At 36.7% G+C, this 22,399-nt stretch overlaps 1 protein-coding gene across 2 annotated transcripts in view; it reads right to left on the minus strand.

The window, feature by feature from the left end:
• Window positions 1-570: 570 nt before the first annotated feature.
• DIAPH2 (diaphanous related formin 2) overlaps window positions 571-22,399 on the minus strand; it is a 932,191-nt gene continuing 910,362 nt past the window's right edge. For both annotated transcript variants that reach the window (XM_043457771.1, XM_043457769.1), the window contains one exon: window positions 571-2,852. In XM_043457771.1, coding sequence (XP_043313706.1) covers window positions 2,788-2,852 — 65 coding nt within the window. In that variant the 3' untranslated portion in view covers window positions 571-2,787. The remainder of the gene's footprint in view (window positions 2,853-22,399) is intronic.

Here is a 22,399-nt window from a genome sequence, read left to right on the forward strand (position 1 = left end):
TAATGCAACTAGTAAACATTTTAAAGGGTTTTGCACTTTTAAAAAACACTCTGAAGAAAATCTGCATAAATTGTGTGTGTATGTGCTTAGTCGCTCAGTCATGTCTGACTCTTTGCGACCCCATGGACTGTAGCCCGCCAGGCTCCTATGTCCATGGGATTTTCCAGGCAAGAATACTGGAGTGGGAAGCCATTGCCTTCTCCAGGGGAGCAGGAGAAATTGAACCCAGGTCTCCTGTACTACAGGCGGATTCTTTACCATCTGAGCTACCTGGGAAGCTCAGAGTGGTTTTGCTTTCAACCCTATGGACTGTAGCCCACCAGGCTCCTCTGTCCATGGAATTCTCCAGGCAAGATTACTGGAGTGGGTAGCCATTCCCTTCTCCAGGAGATCTTTCTGACCCAGGGATGGAACCCATGTTTCTTGCACTGCAGGCAGATTCTTTATCATCTTAGCCACCAGGGAAGGCGCTTCTCAATTATGGCAGTAATAAACCCAATAAAAGATTTAGTATAATTTGGCTCTATACACTCTGTACTAAAAATATCATTATGTATTTTTTTTCTGGTGATAATTTTCAACCCCAAACAAACTACAAATGGCTAGAGCAGGACCATTATAAATCTGGGAAGCAAACCCTTTAATTGAGTTATCAGAGCTTCAGGAAAGACCCTGAAAGTTCTCAATGTTTGTGAAAAGTGTGTAGGATTACTCTAAATACAAATATATAATTTATCAACAACTGTACTTTTTTTCCCCCACAAACTAAAAAATAAGGCAAGTTCACATCTGGAAAAGGTGATATGCAACAGTATTTCTACCTTGACTAGCTTGCTATATGGCATGGGAAATGTCCCTAAATATTAATCAGGGTGAATATTTCAAAGTATCATTTTCCTACAGTCTGAAAAACTATCAAAAGACTCAAAGAAGCCATACAATGAAGATTTCAGAAAAGACTTTGTGAAGTTAAAAATATGTTAAGTATTTACATAAATTAGTAGAACCTAAGTGTTTGTTGTTGTTATTGTTAAAAAACAGCATGTGAAATTGATATATCCCTTAAACTTCTTTGTGTGTGTGTGTATGTGTGTGTCTTAAGACAGGATAAAATTGTAAAATCTCAGATCCTGTTACTGTTTTTGATTTCTCTATTGTAGCATCTTCAGAGCTTTGCAAAGGATAAGACCTAAGTAAGAATGAACTGGAGGAAAAGGCAGCAGTTTGAATGACTATACATCTGTATAAAAGAAACTATGAGCTATTGGTCACTTGTTTTCATTATCTCAGGTAGTGATTTGCCAAGCCAGTCATTTGTTCTTTCTGAATATCTATAATGTGCTTTAGAGGAAGTAGAAATAGGATTTTCTATATAAGAAATATACACATAAGAAAACTTTTACAATAATCATAATCATCTGCATGGATTAGTCTTAAAATTATACTCCAGAGAAGTTACACTACATTCTTTCAATGCATTTTAAAAAGTAATAGACAAGTTAAGTATGACTTTTCCTCTCTCATCTATTTAAGAAAAATGTAGAGCCTGGTTTTTCCTCCTAGAGTTGTTTTGGCAGCATTTAAATGATTTGTTAATATAATAAGGTAAGTTAAGTATGATGATGATTGAGAAGTTCAGTTAGTCACTGGGATATGGAATTATTGTAGCAGGATATATAAATATCTACACATATATAAAGTATATCATTTTTCTTCTTCAGATCACCACAGCAGAATGGGAAAGGGGGAGGAAAGAGGCAGATAAGACAATTGACCTATCAGAGAGTTTTCTGCTGCCTCCTGCAGAGAGAAATCTTTTTCCTCTCAGGTCTCTTAGAACTCTATTCCCTGCCTTCAAGGGGGTCGTGGGAGTAGGAAGCAATAGAGAGAAGAAAGAAACCATGGAGAACAGGGATCAATATTTACCTTTAAAAATCTAAATAAAGGTAACAGAATTTGCAGGTTCAACTCTAGCATAAACATTAAAATGTGAGGTTTTTCTCAAAAATAGCCATACAAAGTATTTGTATAAAGTAGATATATGTGCATACTTATAAAATACCTCTTTAAATAAAGTTTAAGTTACTTTCTCTAACCACTTCTGTTAAACTTTGGTTTATTTTTAGCAATGATAAGTGCCTGCAATATCATGCTGAAACTCTAGATTAATGATAAGTTTAATTTCAGCCAAAGCAGATGAATCCATCAACTTTCACTTGAGATTAGATTCTAAACAACTTGAAGGGAATGAAGCAGTACATTTTCTGAGTTTCCAAGATGGCTTCTTTTACAGAGTGTGCAATATCAGTGCCTTTCCAAACCATTAACACACACATTTTCACTGGTCTTTTACTTTTCTATTTAACAGCAATCAGTAGACATTGATGAATTCTTTCTCTTTTCTTCCTTTTTTCTGGGGTGTGTGTGACAAAATTTGAGTGACATTATACATTTTTGACAGACTGAATGGTTTTGAATGTCTTTAGAACTCTTCAATTTCTTACATTTTTCATCATCACCGTCAGGTCACACACAATAACAAATAATACACATCTTTACACTAAAATGAAATGCATGTTTTAAAATCCTGGCAATTGTGTTTGTGTTAGTGTAACTGTGGGAGGAGTCTTGCAATAGCTTTATATATGCACACTATTTCATCCAGCTTAGCTTGATCTTTGCAGAAATGTACTTATATAGTCTCCATCCCTTGAGAGTAGGTTTTGTTCTTCTCAAACTGTATGATTTTGTTTACTTTAATATTTTCTTATTCTTTGGCATCAGGAATCACTTAGATGAGATACCTCCATTGTGGCGAGACCGTGACCTTTCCAAAGGTACTCGTCTGTTATCTGTAAGACAAAGAGAAAAGAGAACCAAAAACATGGTGAGCTTTAGATTCCGGCTATTGCATGATGTCAGGTTGAGAGAGGTTTTCAAACAGTCCTGAAAAATTAATTCAAATGAATATGTAAATAAATAACATGAAGCCCAGATCTGAGGAGTTCACACTGCAGCTCCCAGGCTGAGTTCAAGAGTTTGAAATAGCATTAAATGACTTTTCTTGGTAAGTGAAGTCAGAGTGATAAAAGAAATGGAAGAATTCGCTCAAGCACAGTCCCTTTGGAAATAGCAGGTGACAACAAAATTCCTTGGTAAAGATATTAAATTGAAAGGATCTATGTACAGTGCCTTTTGTTGGAAAGCACTTCAATTCCCCATGAGTTTTCAATCTGTATGTTGGCTACCTCTAGAGGACACCAGCGTGGGCAGAGCTGAAAAAGAGTTTTTTTTATTTTTTACAATGATTACAATATGTGGCAATCAAATCAGCTACCAAGTCTTTGCTTGATTGTGTGATGTAAACAAATTCAATACATTATATAGTCATTATGGGAATAAATAATGAATAGGTCCCATTCCCCTCACCTGTCACAGGAAAAATAATCACTGTAGAGAGAACTGTTGGCACAAAGCTTGGAAAGCAAAGTTTAAAAGCACTGAAAGTTGCTGAAAATAGTTTTAGCTTTAATAGGAAAAAGGTTTACAGCTCTGCATTGTGGTGATCACTACTATGTTATTATCACCTCTGTTTTATATGCTCAGCTTAAATGCAATTGATGTGGGTGAAAATCCCCTTCTGACAGAAGCATAATATACTTAGATTCTCTATTTAGAATGAGACTAGGTCCCTAGAAATAATCACAACCACCAGCACTTACATAAATGCTAACACTTTACACTCGTTAATTTGCTAATTCACACAACATCCCCGGGAGGTAAACCCATTTCATTCTATCCTATTATCTCTGCTTTAGTGATGAAGGTTACACAGCAAATCAATGGTATGATGGGGGATTATAATGCAAAGTTAATGCCTAAATGTCAAGGCTGCTTTATTCAGAGGTAGATGTTGGGGCCTCCCAAGCTCCTACTCATTTCCTCCCTAAGATGATGATCTCAGTCTCAGTTGTCACTCAGTCGTGTCTGACTCTTTGCAACCCCATGGACTGTAGCACTCCAGGCCTCCCTGTCCATCACCCTAACTGCAGGAGTTTACTCAAACTCATGTCCATTGAGTCGGTGATGCCATCCAACCACCTCATCCTCTGTCATCCCCTTCTCTTCCTGCCTACAATCTTTCCCAGCATCAGGTTCTTTTCCAATGAGTCAGCTCTTTGCATCAGGTGGCCAAAGTATTGGAGTTTCAGCTTCATTATCAGTCCTTCCAATGAATATTTAGGACTGATCTCCTTTAGGATGGACTGGTTGGATCTCCTTGCAATCCAAGGGACTCTCAAGAGTCTTCTCCAACACCACAGTTCAAAAGCATCAATTCTTCAGCACTCAGCTTTCTTTATAGTCCAACTCTCACATCCATACATGACTACTGGAAAAACCATAGCTTTGACTAGATGGACCTTTGCTGACAAAGTAATGTCTCTGCTTTTTAATATGCTGTCTAGGTTGGTCATAGCTTCTCTTCCAGGGAGCAAGTGTCTTTTAATTTCATGGCTGCAGTCACCATCTGCAGTGATTTTGGAGCCCAAAAAAATAAAGTCTCTCACTGTTTCCCCATCTATTTGTGATGAAGTGATGGAACCAGATGCCATGATCTTAGTTTTCTGAATGTTGAGTTTTAAGCAAACTTTTTCACTCTCCTCTTTCACTTTCATCAAGAGGTTCTTCAGTTCTTTGCTTTCTGCCTTAAGGGTGGTGTTATCTGCATATCTGAGGTTATTGATATTTCTCCTGGCAATCTTGATTCCAGCTTGTGCTTCATCCAGCCTGGCATTTTGCATGATGTACTCTGCATATGAGTTAAATAAGCAGGCTGACAATATATAGCCTTGACGCACTCCTTTCCCGATTTGGAAGCAGTCTGTTGTTCCATGTCCAGTTCTAACTGTTGCTTCCTGACCTGCCTACAGATTTCTCAAGAGGCAGGTCAGGTGGTCTGGTATTCCCATCTCTTGAAGAATTTTCCACAGTTTGTTGTGATCCACACAGTCAAAGGCTTTGGCATAGTCAATAGAGCAGAAATAGATGTTTTTCTGGAAACCTCTTGCTTTTTTGATGATCCAACAGATGTTGGCAATTTGAGAGAGAAGATGATGATACCCTGGAATATATCCTGCCTCTCCCATGGGGAGGATGGACTGTGAGAAATGCTGAGGTTTTGCCATGGAACTTTTCTCATCTGTGTTTCTTGATGAGAAACACATCAGTGTTTCCTGAGTGATTCCGGGTAGTCTGTGGTCAGTACAGAGAGCAAAGCTAACTGGCCTCCATGACCTTGGCCTCATTAATACCATGGTATGAGTGCACTGAGCCAAACAGCCATAAGCTTAAAGTGCCTTATAATGCATTATTATCACTGAGAGGTGAGAAAGAAAGAGATGTTTTTTCTATTCAGAGATATATCTGAGTGATGGATTATTTGGGTATCCTTTTAAAGATACCATTAATAATTCCATTATTTAATTTGTGATACCAATCACAATCCACTAAAATTGTAAAGATAACATTCTGAGATAAAGGGCTTATTACTTAGATGTCACTGATTCACATACAGGTTGGTTTGGGACTTTTTAGAAGACATTTACAAATGAGATTGTAATATGATGGTTACCACTGCATTGCTAGCATTTAAGTACTCAGTGTTAAAGCTATCAGATATGAGAATGATGGTGGCATTCACAGAGGATTGTCCCAGCTGGAAAAAAGGCTTGTGCCTTGGTGATCCCACACACGAAGGTCAGCTGGCATCCACGTTCACTCCAGGAATGCTATTGGTACCCCATACCACCGTTCAGTGCCCACTGGATTCAAGAAAAGCACCACACACAAAAACCTAGCCTTGCAGAAGTAAATGATGTCAGGATTCACATCAAATTGCAGCTTTATTGGTAGCATCTGGCGTGAGAAAATAAACTTTCAAGTCAAAATGAACTGAGGAAAGGACATTAAAGCACTGGTTCACAGCCCAAATCCAGCTCTTGGCATATACACAAGAGAATTATTCCACAGTTCTTCCCTTCCTTTCTCTTTATCTCCCTCTCTCCCTTCCTTCTCTGTCTCTGTCTCTCTTTAAATATTTTTGGTACTTAATTGGTCCCTGTTTATGAGATAATTATAAGTAGAAGCAATTCTGTAAAGGTCATTACTTGTACTTTCAAAATGTCAACCTCCAACATTGTTTATGAAAAAATGACTCTAGAAATAATGGCAGCAATGACTGATCTGGGTTTCTGTGATTTATTTATAATTCTCTGTGTTTATGTTAAAACTATTTTAGGTACAAAATATATATTTATACTCTAGACTTGTATGGATAAGGGCAGAAGTGCAATTTAGAGGATAATGTTATATGTATATATAATACGAATATATATCAGTATAAATATTCATCTCTTTTCACATTCTAATAGCTTACAATCTAATGATAGCAAATTTTCATACCTAGATTCATGCTTTCTTTGAGGCAAAGATTGACAATCATCAAATTTTTTTTTATTTTAAAAAATATTTATTTATTTGGCTGCATGGGATCTTCAGAGACCTAGTTCCCTGACCAGGGATTGAACCTGGGTCTCCTGCACTGGGAGCATGGAGTCTTGGCCACTGGACCACCAAGGAAGTTCCAAGAATCATTGAATTTTTAAAAATACAACTAAATACTAATGGGTAATAGTCAGTGTTCTGATCCTTATGAGGTCAAGACACATACTTGGCATCAAATTTATGAGAAAAGAGCAAATGCTAGTTATTATTGCTGTCAGAGGTGATGGAGTTATTTGGGTGATTGTGAGAGTGACTGAATTTCCTATTTAGAAACATAGGTGAAGGAGGCAGGTGCCCGTGTGCTATGATTTGAGAACCCCAGGAGACCCAGGCTGAACCAAATTCACTTCTCTACCCAATCTTATTCTCCCAACACTACTAATACTAGAATTGTTTAGATGGAAAAAAAATAGGAGTCTCTCCTCCAAAAAGTCAATAGTTTAGAAAATATGTATTTACCTGAGGTGATGGGGAGGGCTTTGTTAATCAGTAGTGCCTTTCCAATTTGCCTTGTTGTGCTTTTGGAAATCAAAGAGAGCAAGATGGGGGGAAGCATCAATCTATGTGTGTTTACTTGTTGGGGATATTGTGCAATCAGATACAGGAAAACATTATATCAGAGGCTGAGGGAACATGATTTGTCATAATCTTCTTCTGTTTCCATTTTCTGAATGTACAAGGTAACATGATGAATAAGCAAGCCTAGAGAATCTAATGTATCCTCATGGTCTAAGAATTCATTAAGGGATTCTATTGTTTGCAAACACAAGGATTAATGCTATATAGAATCTGAGATGTCAGTCCCAAGATGTACCCTCTAAATCCACCAGAGCTGGGCATGCATACCCTATCAGATTCTTTTTGGTCACCAAAGGCTTGATGCCCTATGTGAAAGTGAAAAGATTCTATTTCTACAGAGAGTAACATAGTCATAGTGTGAAACTGAGGAGAGGGACATAGTTATATGAAATGTGCAGTCCATGGAGGAGAGGTGACCAAATCCAAAACAATATGCCAATCTGTCACAGAAAAGAAAATGTAAATACATGGCCCAGCTAAAACATGCTTCTGTACACTGTGAATATCAGGCTAACCAGCTCAAACCACTGTCAAGGCTTTCTCCACTGTCATAAGAGTAAGAAGCTTTATGCCTTTTCTAAGCATAAATTGATTTGGCATTCATTTCAAAACCTTCCCAATGGAGTCCTGAGTGAATAGATTAAACCTGTTATTGTACTGCTCTAAAATTCATTCAGGCAATCATTTATTCAACAACTATGTACAAAGCACATCATTCATGAAATACCTGAATGTCACAAAATTTCAGATCCATATCTACATCTACACTGCTAATTTCCTTCCTACTGAAAACTTTGTCAGGTGAAATAACTGAGGAATAAACATATCATAAAGCTTAAAAAGAAAATGTGGTGTGAGACAGACCAAAGGACTCAAGCTTGTAGCATGTAACCGAGAAACGTTTAATCACTCCTCTACCAAAGTGAGTGTATGCCAAAGGTAGAGGGCTGTGTGTTGTATATTGCATGAGCAGGTCAACTTGAGATTGAAAACCTGTGATAAAAAGACTTGTCCATTATTCATTCCCCCCCCCCCTCCCAGGTTAGGTATCCACCTGTTGCCTATGGAAGAACTGGTGCTTCATAGGCATGTTAGATGTATTGACGTGACCTACCCAAACACAATGCAACTATACCCTCCCAATAGGGTAACATAAAATAAGTGTGCCTGGCAGACACTGCACATTGTCACATTGTGCGGTGAAACATCCCATTTTAATGCTAATTAGCTGCCTAGGAAACAAAGTAAAAGAGGGCCTCTGCAATTTATTCTGAGCTTTCTTTTCTCCAAAACTCTTCAAAAATGATGGTGTGGCAGATTTATCATCAACGGATAGACATTGTTTCCAGCAAAAAAAAAAAAAAAAAGCAAACAGAGGATGGGTTTTGTGCAGCTCAGGCTAAGAAAACCAAGAAAACTTTAGGTTGCCTTGTGTATGTGTTATTCTCTCAGTCGTGTCTGACTTTTTATGACCCCGTGGACTGTAGCCCCACCAGGCTCCTCTATCCATGGAATTCTCCAGGCAAGAATACTGGAGTGGGTTGCGCTCCCTTCTCCAGGGTTAGGTTGCCTTAGGAAATGTGTATTGAAGTAGCTATTCACATGCCAAATACTGATGAAAGATTATCTTAGACTGTTATACTGAAATCATCTCATACGAACTTACATCTTTTTTTTCCCTCTGTACCATGATTCCAAAACTTGCTTTTTTTTTCCCCTATGTTTTTGAGGATCCTGACTTGATACAGTTTCTCACTCACTACAAACAACTGGAAGGAAGGTAGCACCTGAATTAGCTTTGGGCCTGATCTCTTGGTGGACAGCCAGTTTCTCCACTCATTGACCAGATTCGTTCTCTTCACTTACCAGAATAGTGTCTTTAAAAAAAAAATGTTGAGCTTAAACTATATATGCAATTTGGTGTTCTACTTTTTTCATTTAACATTTTATTGTATAATAGAAATTTTGTATGTCATTAAACTTCTGAAACATGATACTGAAAATAAAATTTTTAATGGCTACATACTCTTCTTTTTATATAAATATGCCACAATTTGGGTAACCATTTCTCTACTGTTGGACATTTAGGTTGCTTCCATTTTTTTTTTTCTATTATAAAAAGCCTTGCAATGAACATCCTTATAGTTTATATTTTATTTTATACACATCACGTGTAGAAGTGGCATTGTTAAGTATGCAAAATTAAGTCCAAATCATATTCCAGAATAGTTGTATTAATTTAAATCCAATTGGCAATAAGTAAATTAATTTGTCTTATCTCATTGTTAGGTATTAATCTCTTGACAATGCACTAATGTGAAAAGTGACAAATAGCATATGATTGCCTCTTTTTGCCCTTCTTCAAATTTTAGCAAAGTAGAAATTTTCAAATGTTATTATCCATTTATATTTCTTCCTTTAAATGCTGATCATATCCCTTATCCAGTAATCTATTAGGGTCTTAGTTTTGCTTTGTTTTTATTTTGAACTCTACATTTTAAAGATAGATAGTAACCAATTGAAATATTTTCCTTAGTTTGTTGATTGCCTTTTATTTGGTTCATGTTGTTGGCTTTCAAGAACATATGGTTTCATTTTTATTATTTTTATGTAGTTAAATCAGTCAGTCTTCTACACTATGATCCATTCTTTTATTGTTAAGCTTAGAAAGTTTTTCTCTAGGCAGAGGCATTTGATAAACATTCAACTATATCTTTTATTGTTCTTTAAGGTTTGATTTTTTAAAAACATTTATTTAAATGATCTAGAATTTTTGTTGTACAATGTCAGGTAAGCTTCCACGTTGCTTACTTGCTTTTTTCCTTGCAAAGAGGAAATGGGTTGTTCCAGCACCATTTGTTGAATAACCATGAATTTCTAAACTGATTGATGATATAACTCTTTATCATATGCTGAATTACCTATGCTGTGCTGCTGTGCTTAGTCGCTCAGTCTTGTCTGACTCATTGCGACCCCATGGACTATAGCCCGCCAGGCTCCTCTGTCCATGGGGATTCTCCAAGCAAGAATACTGGAGTGGATTGCCATGCCCTCCTCCAGGGGATCTTCCCAACCCAGGGATTGAACTCAGGTCTCCCCCATTGCAGGCGGATTCTTTCCCATCTGAGCCACCACCAAATTATCTATACTAGGGTACATTTCTTTTCCATCGACTTAAGTATTTTTCCAACTATTTTTATGCCAATGACTTCTGGTTTTATTATTTTAGTCTCATATTATGTTTTAATATTTGGTGGAAATAATCATCTGTAATGTATATTTTCCTTTCAAACTTCTATTTTTAGAGCACATTTTAGAACTCTACATCACGCTATAATCACAAAACATCTTGAAAACAATACAGCTTGACAAACAAACTCAATAGGTAGTAACTAGCCTATCCTACCAAGGCTAGGCAGATGTCTATTTGTTGAGTGCCAATGAGTCAAGTGACTCTAAAGTTCCTAGTGATGTTTTTAAGAGCTCTCCTCGGGTTCTTTAATTTTCTTAAAGACTTAACAAGCCCCTTTCCTTGTCTTCTTATCATTTTTTCCCCTGGAAATACAGTACAGGCCAGCACTAAGGAAAAGAGCATCACCACTTCTACTTAGTTTATAATACACTTGTTTTCACTACTTTTGCCTCATCAAAATTTTGAATAATTGGAATTAAATGTATAGGTTTGTTGTTGATAGTGCTTCTACTTTGTAAACATTTTTTTTCATGTTTTATGTTTTACAAATTTAGTGTCTACTAGATACCATAGGTGTTCAGGTATATCAAATTATTTTATTCCAACAGAATTGTATACATGGGATGCTCTGCCAAAATGCAAGTCTAGAAGCCAATCAATTACTTCTACTTAAGTGGCTTCCCTGGTGGCTCAGACAGTAAAGAACCTGCCTGCAGTGTGGAAGATCGAGGTTTGATCCCTGGGTTGAGAAGATCCCCTGGAGAAGGAAATGGTAGCCCACTTCACCATTCTTGCCTGGAAAATCCCACAGATGGAGGAGCCTGGTGGGCTACAGTTCATACAGTTGCAAAGAGTCTGACATGACTGAGCAACTTCACTTTCTTCTCAATAGTTCTAACCCTATTCTAATCTCAGTGACACTGTAATATTTTCAAAACTAGAAACAGGCCATGTTATGTAATTTATATCCTTTGTTACATGCAAATAAATCCATGCAAAGAAAACAGAAACCCAGATTACCATGGTAGTTCAGGTTAGTAGAAGAGATGAAAGTTATTCTAATGAGGATGGTAATGGAAAGCAATAATGTTAAGTAGTTCAGAGGCTACTGTGACTATAGACACACAACTCCCATTAACTGTAATTGGAGTTAAGCACATGTAATGATAACAAAATAGACCTCTAAATATCTTTCCAATTGGAAAATAAGCAAATGTGTTCCAGGAAACAGTGTGATTTTATGTGGAAAATACAGTATTCTAATTGAGATGCACAAATTATTTTCACATTGATATTGCTCAGTGTATGATGGCATTTTTCCTAAGGTTAGGGATGTAGATCTGGTAGAAGTAACATCTGTACAAAGAATGCCTTTCCTTTTCTTAATGCTCAGCATTCGTTATGTTATTAAAGGAAAAGTCTCAATAGTTGCAATGGATTTATTAATTCAGTAGCTTGTTATCAGCATGAAACTCTGCTGTGCTAGGGGAAAAGCAAATTATATTTTACAAAACTGCAGTAGTGAGATTAAATCACTTTTCTGTATTTCACTTTCTTCTTATCCTCCCTGCCAGGTAGTAACTTGACTCTCTATCTCTATTATGAACCTCACATTTTGCAAACTATCAAGTCTCATAGTAATATAAAGGTATATTATCAAACAAACTCAATTATAGCAACTTTAGGAAGATTGAAATACGTGATAAAAGTAAAATCACATAGTATAATAATATTACTTCAAGGCATTAAAAACTTAATTCATATTAAGCTACAAATGTAGAAAATATGCAATGCTTACTTTTATCTATCATAAACATGGTATTCTCATAACATGTACAATTAACCTCTTGGGATTTTAAATGACTAGTATTTACCTAATTTATATCTTGAGTATTTCAAGGGATTTTAGAAAAGTATGGCACAGAAAAAAATAAAGTTCAGTATTTCAACTGCCACAGAACTTGCTACAGATTATCTCTGGACTCAAGGATAAGCTAATGAATAAATTTTTTTAAAATGTTCTTGGTTTTGTTTATTAGCCGTGCATTATATTTCCTTCTTCACTAGGAAATACAGTCAGGGCCTAAGACAAATTTTATATGAGGTTGAAAGTCTGATGACAATGTCTGCCTATCTGGAAAATATGGAAGAGTGACAAGTAAAACTGTGAATAATATTAGAAAATAGTTGGGAAAGCTCCCAAGTATATTATATATGTGAAACTTACACTGAAGAGCAAACTAACAGAATTCACACAAACTGTTAACAGATCTGCTCAGGTGTCAATCACAGTGGATTACACACAGAGGTTTTTCAAAAACTCTGTTGATTAATCATCTAATCATTAGCAACGAATCAAGAGCTGCTCCTGCAATTCACCTTCTACTATACTGCTTACACACAGAGAATATTATTTGCTAATAATATAGGCAAAGGAAAGAAAACCCTCTCTCCCTCCCTCTCTTCCTTCCTTTCATCCACCCATAAATTTTTACTGAAAAAAATATCTGCAGAGTACCATAATAGGCACCTTTGTAAGTTTTTAGGAAGGAAAGGATAAATGTATAAACAACTCTAACATGAAACTAACTATATGTCTCTTTAGCATCTCTTAGAGTCTGATGGTGAGGCTGAAGCTCCAATCCTTTGGCCACCTGATACGAAGAATGGACTCATTGGAAAAGACCCTGATGATGGGAAAGATTAAAGGCAGGAGAAGGGGACAACAGAGGATGAGATGGTTAGATTGCATCACCGACTCAATGGACATGAGTTTGAGCAAGCTCTGGGAGATGGTGAAGGACAAGGAAGCCTGACGTGCTGCAGTCCATGGGGTCACAAAGAGTTGGACACGATTGAGCAACTGAACAACAACGGTACATGCAATGGAGGTTCAGAGAAGAGAAAAATCATATCCCTTGAGTGCTGGAGTTGGGGGATCAGGGAAAACGTCATCTCAATTAGCCCTTAGCAGATAGGTGGGTTTTTCAACAAAAAGAAATAGAAATGTTGCAATTAATTTTTGATTAGAGAAAGTGACCTTAGTTCCTTATGTTGCTATTTTAATTATCAAATTTTTCCTATTTGGGGGCATGTAAAGCAATGGATATATAAAAGGAGAATCAGAATTCTACATATATTTAACAATGATTTTCTAGGACACGGAGGAAAATAATGAAAGGGAATGCACCGACCAGGTCAGATTCCTAGTGTTTCCATAATCAGATGATAGCTGTTTCCATAAACATGTGATTTTAATTTTAATGGTATTTAAAAAAACCCAAAAAACTCCCGAATGATTTTCAGAGAAGACAGAAGTTCAAAACAAAGACAGCAGTTTGTTCAAAACAAACAGACAACCCAGAAAAAAACCCTCAACAAAACCACCCAGGAGAAATGAGGTCCTCTGGCATTATCTGGTTAGGGTCTGTTGCTGAAGCCTAGCTAGCACAATTAAGAGTGGCAGCAGAAAAGCTGATCAAGGCAAACATAGATTGTAGTGACCTGGGCCAAGAGTACTTGGCAAGATGAGAACTTGTGCAACCATTTGGGTTGATGCAGATAAACTAACTGTTAAATGACAATGTAGATACCAGGGTCAATTCATTCCTACCACCTGTCATCTCATGCCTTTCTATTCCACGTGCGACAGAAATCCCTATGACTAAGAATGTTAGGCATCAGCCATTTCTCTAACTTTGATCATATGATAGACAATCCTCTGTCATTTTCTGTGGCAGTTGTTTGTGATCTGCCTGAGCTTTGTTGCTGATATGCTGACCTAGAATATATTTACTTGTCATCTGTTTTTGTTTCTAAATCACTCTAAGACTACATATATACTCCTTTTGTTTTTAACATGTGCAATCTATCTTGTGGGTCTGGGCTACCTGCTTTTTGCTGATGATTGAAGTTTGAGAGGAGTCAGTCCAATTCCTCATCTTCAGTAGCCCCGGATTCTCTGGGGTTATATAAGCTCGCTGGCTTCTGCAGTGAGGCAGAAATGGCAGACTTTCCCCTGCATGATGCTTCCATTTCCCAAATGACAGGATCACAGAACTATCCCACTGGCTATGATTTTGAGGAGGGAAGATATTAAGCTATAACTTACAATGTGTGCAACTATAAACAGGTGCTTCCCATTAGCAGTGTTCCCCATGCTAGCCTGTGCTTAATTACTTAACCAGTTGTACGGACAAAGGCAACCTGTATGGTTAATATCACAGACACTTTAGCAGCTGCCAGTGCCATTGTTTTAGAATATAAACTGCCCCTTAAGGTAGAAGCCAGTCAGCAATTGTTTTAAATATGAGCAATTAGGACAGTTAAAACACAGCTTCTCAATGTCATATTCATAACTGACAGAGGTGCCTTTGTAGTTGCAGTTTCTAAGGCAATCTATGCACAACCCAAGTGCAGGATGAGCCTTTAGATGATAAACAATGGCTACTAACTAGCAACTTATTCCTCATACAAGAAATCTCAAAGAACCTTTCCTGACATTTAAGTCTACTGGAATAAAGCCAGTCCTCATATTCTCAGACAGATGTATAAATATGGATGGCTGCACATCCATGTTCTTTGCAACATTGTTTCTACTAGTGAAAACTGTAAAAAGCCTATCTGTTCATCACAGGATTGGATAAATAAAGGATGAGACTCACATACATTAGGATACAATGCAGCCATTTCTAAATTATCATATAGATCTACGTGTGCTTGACAGAGGTCCATATTATAGTCTCACTTCATAATAAAGAAGTTTGGAAGGCTATATATATGAATAAAAATAGTGGCCATCTCTAAATGGTAAGATCATGCTTTCTTTTTTATATTTTTCCATGTCTGAATTTTTGGAACTGAGTATGATTAACTTGGTAAATTAGGGAAGCAACCTAGGTAGGATGTAAAAATTTTAGCCTTCAGAGCAAAAGCACATACTGTCCTCAACTTAAAGAGCAGTTTAGGATTCAATACGTAATCTGCATGAATTCACTGTTGATTACGCCATCACTAAGTACACCATAATGGAAAGAAAAAAAAAAAAAAAGACAAATCAGGTATCATTTTCTGCCCTGCTTAAAAAAGGGTCACAGAATGTTCCCTAGTCAGAAAGTAATGGCTTACAAGTAGGCTGGTTTTAGGGCACAGATAAATTTGTCTTCATATACTGTTGTCACTTATAAAAGGATTTCATGTATCTTAGATTCTAAATTCTAAAAGTTCTAGTCTTAAGAAGTGAACCTAAATATTGCCTCTCCAAAAAGATATGTGTAATTCAGAAGGATGAGGTATGTTGAGCTTTGTTGGCATCATCTGGAGAGTTTGACTTCCATGGTAAAATCAAATGAGACTTAAAAATTGCTTTGTGGCAACATGTTACCAATAAACCACAAAGTAAAAATAGTCTTTCTATGGTGGACAATACTGACCCATTTTCAAAAAGATACGCACCCTGGGTTATTATTCCTGTTAAAGCAGGCGGTGTGGGTTTGGAGAGGTGAATCTTGGCACAAAGCATTATTTTACTCTTACTATCATTTGTACTAGTCCAACAAATGATCATGAGATAAAGTAAAGCTAGCTGGTATATGTAGTCTTTGAACTTATTACTGTAGGTTACTAGACACAGGTTTCCTAAAGAAACGGGCCACTCTCATATTCATATATTTGCAAAAATGATTCTTCATGTTTCCTTATCTGCAAATAATAGTATATATATTGTAGGGTGTTAACAGAACTAAATGAGATAGTCTAGCACTTGACCCATATTAACCTTTTGATAGATATGAAACACACACACATACAAGAATCAATCAAGGTGGGATGATTTGAGAGACTAGCACTGAAACATGTATATTACCATATGTGAAATAGATCACCAATCCAGGTTCAATGCATGAGACGGGGTGCTCAAGGCCAGTGCACTGGGATGACCCTGAGGGATGGGATGGGGAGGGAGGTAGGGGGGGTGTTCAGGATGGGGAACACATGTACACCCATGGCTGATTCATGTCAGGGTATGGCAAAAACCACTACAATATTGTAAAATAATTAGCCTCCAATTAAAATAAATTGATTTTTTTAAAAAAAATCAACCAACTAACAACAACAAAAAAAATTCTCAAGCAATAAGTGCTTTCTGCCTCTACTGGTTATTCACAATTTTGTATCAAAGTTCTCAGTGTATGACCATATGAGTTCAAATATCTGTTCCACTGCTTAATAGCAATGTTTTCCTAAACTTATTTTCTTTGTGAACATGAAAATCATATTTAAAGAACTACCTAACAGGATAGTTAGAAGAACTACATGAGGCAATAACACAGAAGTACCAGAATGGTACCTGACAGAATAACTTAACATTTTTAATATTTGGTAGTATAAGAGTCACATTCCAAAGATTCTGGCATCATGATACTATTACACTTTTAAAAGTCTAGATAGCCTCATTATGGAGACTGTGACATATTTTAGCCACTTTGGGGACCTTGGATAAGATACAAACAGATGTTTAAAAAGTCTTTTTCCGATTAGCCTATAAAAACAAAGACTAATAAAGATTAGTTAGGAAATCAAACTTTATCAAGGTTCTGACTTTTCATCTATTTCACAAGTCGTCATGAGTGGAGGTATTTTTTTATGCCCTTGGGAAGCAATGGAAATCTTTTATAGCAATTTATTTATTTATCTTATTGCCATCCCATGAGTAGAAAAATGTTGCTAGGCTGCTTTCTATTACTTCTCTGCTTTAGGATTCCAGTTGTCTGGACAGATTTGTTCCCTGGGGAAGGAAGATATTATTTCTAGAGATCCTAGCTTGGCTTGAATGATGCATCTAGTAAAACCAGCCACTCTTTTTTTTTTTTTTTCCCCTAGGACAGCAGATTTATCAGGCAACTGGCTGACCTTTAATTTGGTTTCCTGAGTAGACCTATTCACTGGAAAGAGGGAGCCTTGCCTTCATAACCAGGGTCTATTCCCATATCAGGTATATTTCCTTCTGACCAAAAACTGGCCTGCAATTTACTTTGGTATTTCTTTCTTGAACACTGACAATGTGCCTGTCACAGTATTAGAGAAAAATGAGCCAGCCTCTTTTTTCAAGTAAGGTACTAGGTAGTGATTGTGGCCTTTTAGTTTAAAAATTAGTCTGATGAGATGTGTTAGAGCTTCTTCTATAATCTGCTACACAATTCTCAGTGAGTCAGTTTTAGAACCTTAATTATATTATATCCCTGATACAAAATGAAAAGTCTCAGAGCTATCCCTCAAGATATTCTCACAGAAATGAAGGTAGCATATAATGAGAATACAGTTATACTGAATATTATGATTAGGGATATCCTCTTCAGGAGCACAGAAAGCAGAGCCTTAGGAAAGCATCTCTGGGAAGGCTTTCTAGAGAAGGCAATGTTCTAGCTGATTCTTAAACAACCAGACTGAATTAGCCTGGAGACAAAGTATACTCCGGGCTTCCCCAGTGGCTCGGTGGTAAAAAATTTGCCTGCAATGCAGGAGAGGCAGGTTTGATCTCTGGATCGAGAATATCCCCTGTAGGAGGAAATGGCAACCCACTCCAGTATTCTTGCCTGGGAAATCCCATGGAGAGAGGAGCCTGGCGGGCTATAGCCCATGGGGTTGCAAAAGAGTTAGACACAATTTAGCAATTAAACAACAACAAAAGTATACTCCCAAGTAAAGGAGACACTGTGAGGAAAGGGAGAAAAGAGATGGGGAAAAAAATGTGTGTGACTACAAGTAAATCTGTGTTGATTAAAAGCAGGGGACTATGGGCTCTGAGGCTAGAGAAGTATTAATAACATCCAGATTAAAGGCTCTTGGACTTCAGATGTGCAATGGGGAGTGAAATTGTTAAGATCAATCAATTTCATTATCGTGTAGTGGAGAGGCTTAAAGGGGACCAGACAAAAATCAGGGAGTATTTGGACATGGAGGAGAGAAAAACAGTTAAAGGTAACTCTACAATTTCTAGCTTATATATTTGGAAGAATGGTGGTTCCATCAACTAAAATAGGGTATATTAAGAAGAAAAGTTGCATTCAAGGAGAAGATTATGAGTTATGTTTAGGATTTTTCAAGTTGGAGATGCCTTTGAGATATCCACATGGAGCTTTCCAGCAGGCAGTTAAATATTACAAAACTGAGGTTCAGGGGAGAGGTCTGGAAAGAGTATGAAAGACTCAGGAGACTTATCATAGATGATAATTGAAACCATCACCCAGGAAAGTAGGTAGAGTGAGAAAAGCAGCTGGCTGATGATCAATTGCTGTGAAACAGTGATATTCAAGGGATGAGCAGAGGAAGTGGAGTCCTTGAAGAAAACAGCAAATAATCAGAGAGCTACAGAATAAAACATTAGAGCACATACTATGGAATCCAAAGGAGTAGGTATTTTGAAAAAAATGGATAAGCAATAATATCAAATGCTGTAGACAGATGCAGTAAAATAAAGACAGAACACTATCAGCTTTAGAAATATGAATGTCATTAGAGACCTTAATGAGAACAATTTCAGTAAAATAAGGGGAACAGAAGCCATATTGCAGAAGGTTGAGGAGTAAGTGGAGGCAATGAATATAACTTATACTTGCATTTCCCATGACCCTGAAAGAAGTGCTATTTTCATAGAGTAAAACATTATCTCAGGTCATTTGCCTGACATGCCCAGCACCTCTTGTAGCTGAAACTGTCATGCTTATAGTTTTTCGCTTAGGGAAGCAGTGCTGAATAGGCTCACCTGCTCCAACAAAGGCCAATGAATGGATCACAATGGACACTTGGCCCCCCTCAAGGGCAACCAATTCATAGGGTGGCTAGTAACACATGGCATGCCTTATGATGAAATGTACTACTCAGTAGGGCAAAAAGCCAGTCCAAAGAGAAATTTAAAAAAAGGAACAGACACACAGAAGGAAGGGAAACTCATTTTGTTTTTTAAGATGTCCTAGGTTTCTGTTCGGAAAGAGCCCAGTGTAACAGATATTGATTACATAATGCAATTCCTAATGGTGGGGCCAAGTGCATTCAAAAATAGTCAGCGAAGCCCACTAGGCCGAAAGGAAGTTATATTGAAAGTTCTTTTTCATTTCTATATAAAAAATATTGACACAAGCATATTCTGTATCACCTTATAGGAAACTAGCATACTCCTGGATATATACATTTGCTGCTCATGGATATATACATTTGTTTATTTGCTCATGGATATATACATTTGTTTATTTCTGTGTTATATAAAATCCAAGCAACATATGATGTACCGAACTAATGAAAGTTTCATAATAATATGAATAAAGACAATTTTTCAGAGAGTTGAGTTATTCCAGAGGGAGATACTATTAAATCGCATAGCATAGGTAAGTTGGACACATAAGGTCCTGTGACAGTCAGTGCCATTTTCACAATGTGAGTAGAGGTACAGTGAAAATGAAGTCTTTGTGAACCAACTTATAGCTCTTAATTATCTATAAGCAGAGGGGCAAATGTGCACTGAGTAGTTTTTTCTGTTTCTGATCCCAGCAATAAGTGGATTAGATATCCATATTATGAATATTTCAATCTTAGCCTTATCTTCTTGTAAGACAACTTTACAAAATGATCGAGTTGACACCCTATTAAAACTTGTATTTGAGAGTTGCCCAATACCAGTTTTCACTCTGTGAAATCTGATGGTCCCAAGTTAGATTACAAAGCCTTGATTAATACCATTTTATTCAGTCTGTGTACACAACGGAGATTCTCTGCATTTGTATGAATGAGGTCAAAGTATTTAACAGGATTCAAAGCTGCATCTTTCATCTATTAAAACTAGCATCAATAGATACATTAGTGTTAATAGACATATTAGTGTTATTTATCTGCTTTTTATTCAAATTTTTAAAACATAAGAACTTTATGCCTATTTTTCTGTTTGTTGATATTTAAGTTAATGACACATTAAAAAGTGTTTTAAGTCGATTACCAGAGACCCAAAAGAATTAGATTCCCATTAAAATGAATCTACAGATCTGTTTTACTACAACTAATATCTCAGAAACAAGGTGCTGGTTAAACTAAGCACTATACCCAGATTGTCTTCCATTCAAGTCATCTTCCAACCTGCCTCTCTGAGCAGTCTTCCAAAAGACACCTTACTCCACAGCTTATAAAGCTGCTGTGGATTTGAAACAAGACTAACCCAGTTCAACTCTAATTTGAAGTGGTAGAAAAAAAGGCAAAACAGCAATAAAAACTGTAATAAGTTAATTTCCAAAAGGATTTTGGAGGGCTGATAGATTCAAATTATAATTATAATTCACTGCATATAATTATAATATTCAAATTATAATCCATTGCATTATAAGGCAATCTGAAGGTAAAAGTGAACAGTAGCTCAGGGATCTTAGACTATATGTGTTATAAATTTGGCTCTAAAATTTGTGGCAGCTAAAAAAGTAAAGGAGAAGCTTATGGATTACATACTTGGTTTTTGTTACACAGACCCCACTCAGTCTAATCAGATTTCCCCCTCTTCTCTGTTAAGCACACTTGAATCTAGTTCAGTTGACATCATGACTATTCTGTGAACAAACCTACGTATATTCCAAATTTTTGCTTGTGTGCCCACCTTCACCTTCTCCTTCCCCCCTTTTAAAGCCTTCAGAGCCTAATTCAAGTCCAACCTCTGACCTCTCTGGTCTTCCTTGATCTTTCCTCCTGACTCCAAGAGTACAGATTTTATACTGCACAATTCAGCTTTTAATTTTAGCCAGTCTCACAGTTTTCACTATCATTTCATGTACTGCCTTTCCAAGATGATAGTTCCATAATAGCTAAGAATGCATCTCTTTGACCTCTTTATTAGCCTTCTCAATACTAATTAGCCATTTAATACATATCTGTTCTTTCTCTGATCAAAACTTTTATGCTGTTTGTTCCCATATACACATATCTGTAAGGGATGAGAAAGTTTACAAACTACCTTTTCAATACTTTCATTTACTCTGGGTCTAATGGTGAATGTTTGAAATTGGTTCTGAAGAGGGCTTTGTGTTTTTAGGGAAAATGGAGGAAAAGAATAATATATATAGTTTGATGGTGAAGTAGTATATAAAATGACATTAATGGCTCTGAGAACTCCAATGTTGACCACATACAAACAGACAACGATGAAGGGAAAGATATCTCCTTATTCTTCTAACCAATCACATTACAGTCTCATTCTGAAAGGCTCTATTTTATCCTATTCTGATCACTAGTCACAAAATACAATAACCATAAATATTAGAATTTCAAGACCAAGGCATATTTGTATGTATTACTTCTAAGAGTCTCATCTGTCAGGATTATTTAACTACCTTTCGAAAGATACTTCAATAGTAAAAACTTTCTTATAGATTAACTAGATCATGTAGGAAAAAAATATAATTTCTGTAAGTATAAAATGTTATACTGTGAAAATAAATTAATTCTTTTCTCTAGTAGTACAAATATGATGACCATATTTATGAATAGGCCTATTCCGAACAGATCTCACATTCCTGTCTTAAGGCTTAGAATTTTTCTTTCAGTTTTTATTTTCCTCGACTTCTCTGTAGCACTTGACACTGTTGACAAATATCACTTCCATAAAATTTTCTCCTTTCTTGGCTTTTATATTACCATTCTTTCTTAATTTTCAAATTACCTCTTCGCCTGATACTTCTTTGTGTCTTTTATAAGCTACCATTCTTTTCCTTGTCCCTTATATGTTACTAATTTTCAGGGTTTTATTCTTTGCCCTTTCCCATACTACTCTATATATGTTCTATGAGCTATCCTTGATGGGTATTCATCCACTTGCAAAACTTCAACTATTCTACCTTCTTTATGATAATGGATCTCAATTTTACATTTCCTATGTTGTGTTTTGTGCTGTGCTCAGTGACTCAGTTGTGTCCGACTCTGTGACCCCATGGACTGCAGCTCATCAGGCTCCTCTGTCCATGAGGATTCTCCAGGCAAGAATTCTGGAGTGGGTTGCCATGCCCTCCTCCAGGGGATCTTTCCAACCCAGGGATC

This window comes from Cervus canadensis, chromosome X, assembly GCF_019320065.1.
Source record: "Cervus canadensis isolate Bull #8, Minnesota chromosome X, ASM1932006v1, whole genome shotgun sequence".
Lineage (NCBI taxonomy): Eukaryota > Metazoa > Chordata > Mammalia > Artiodactyla > Cervidae > Cervus > Cervus canadensis.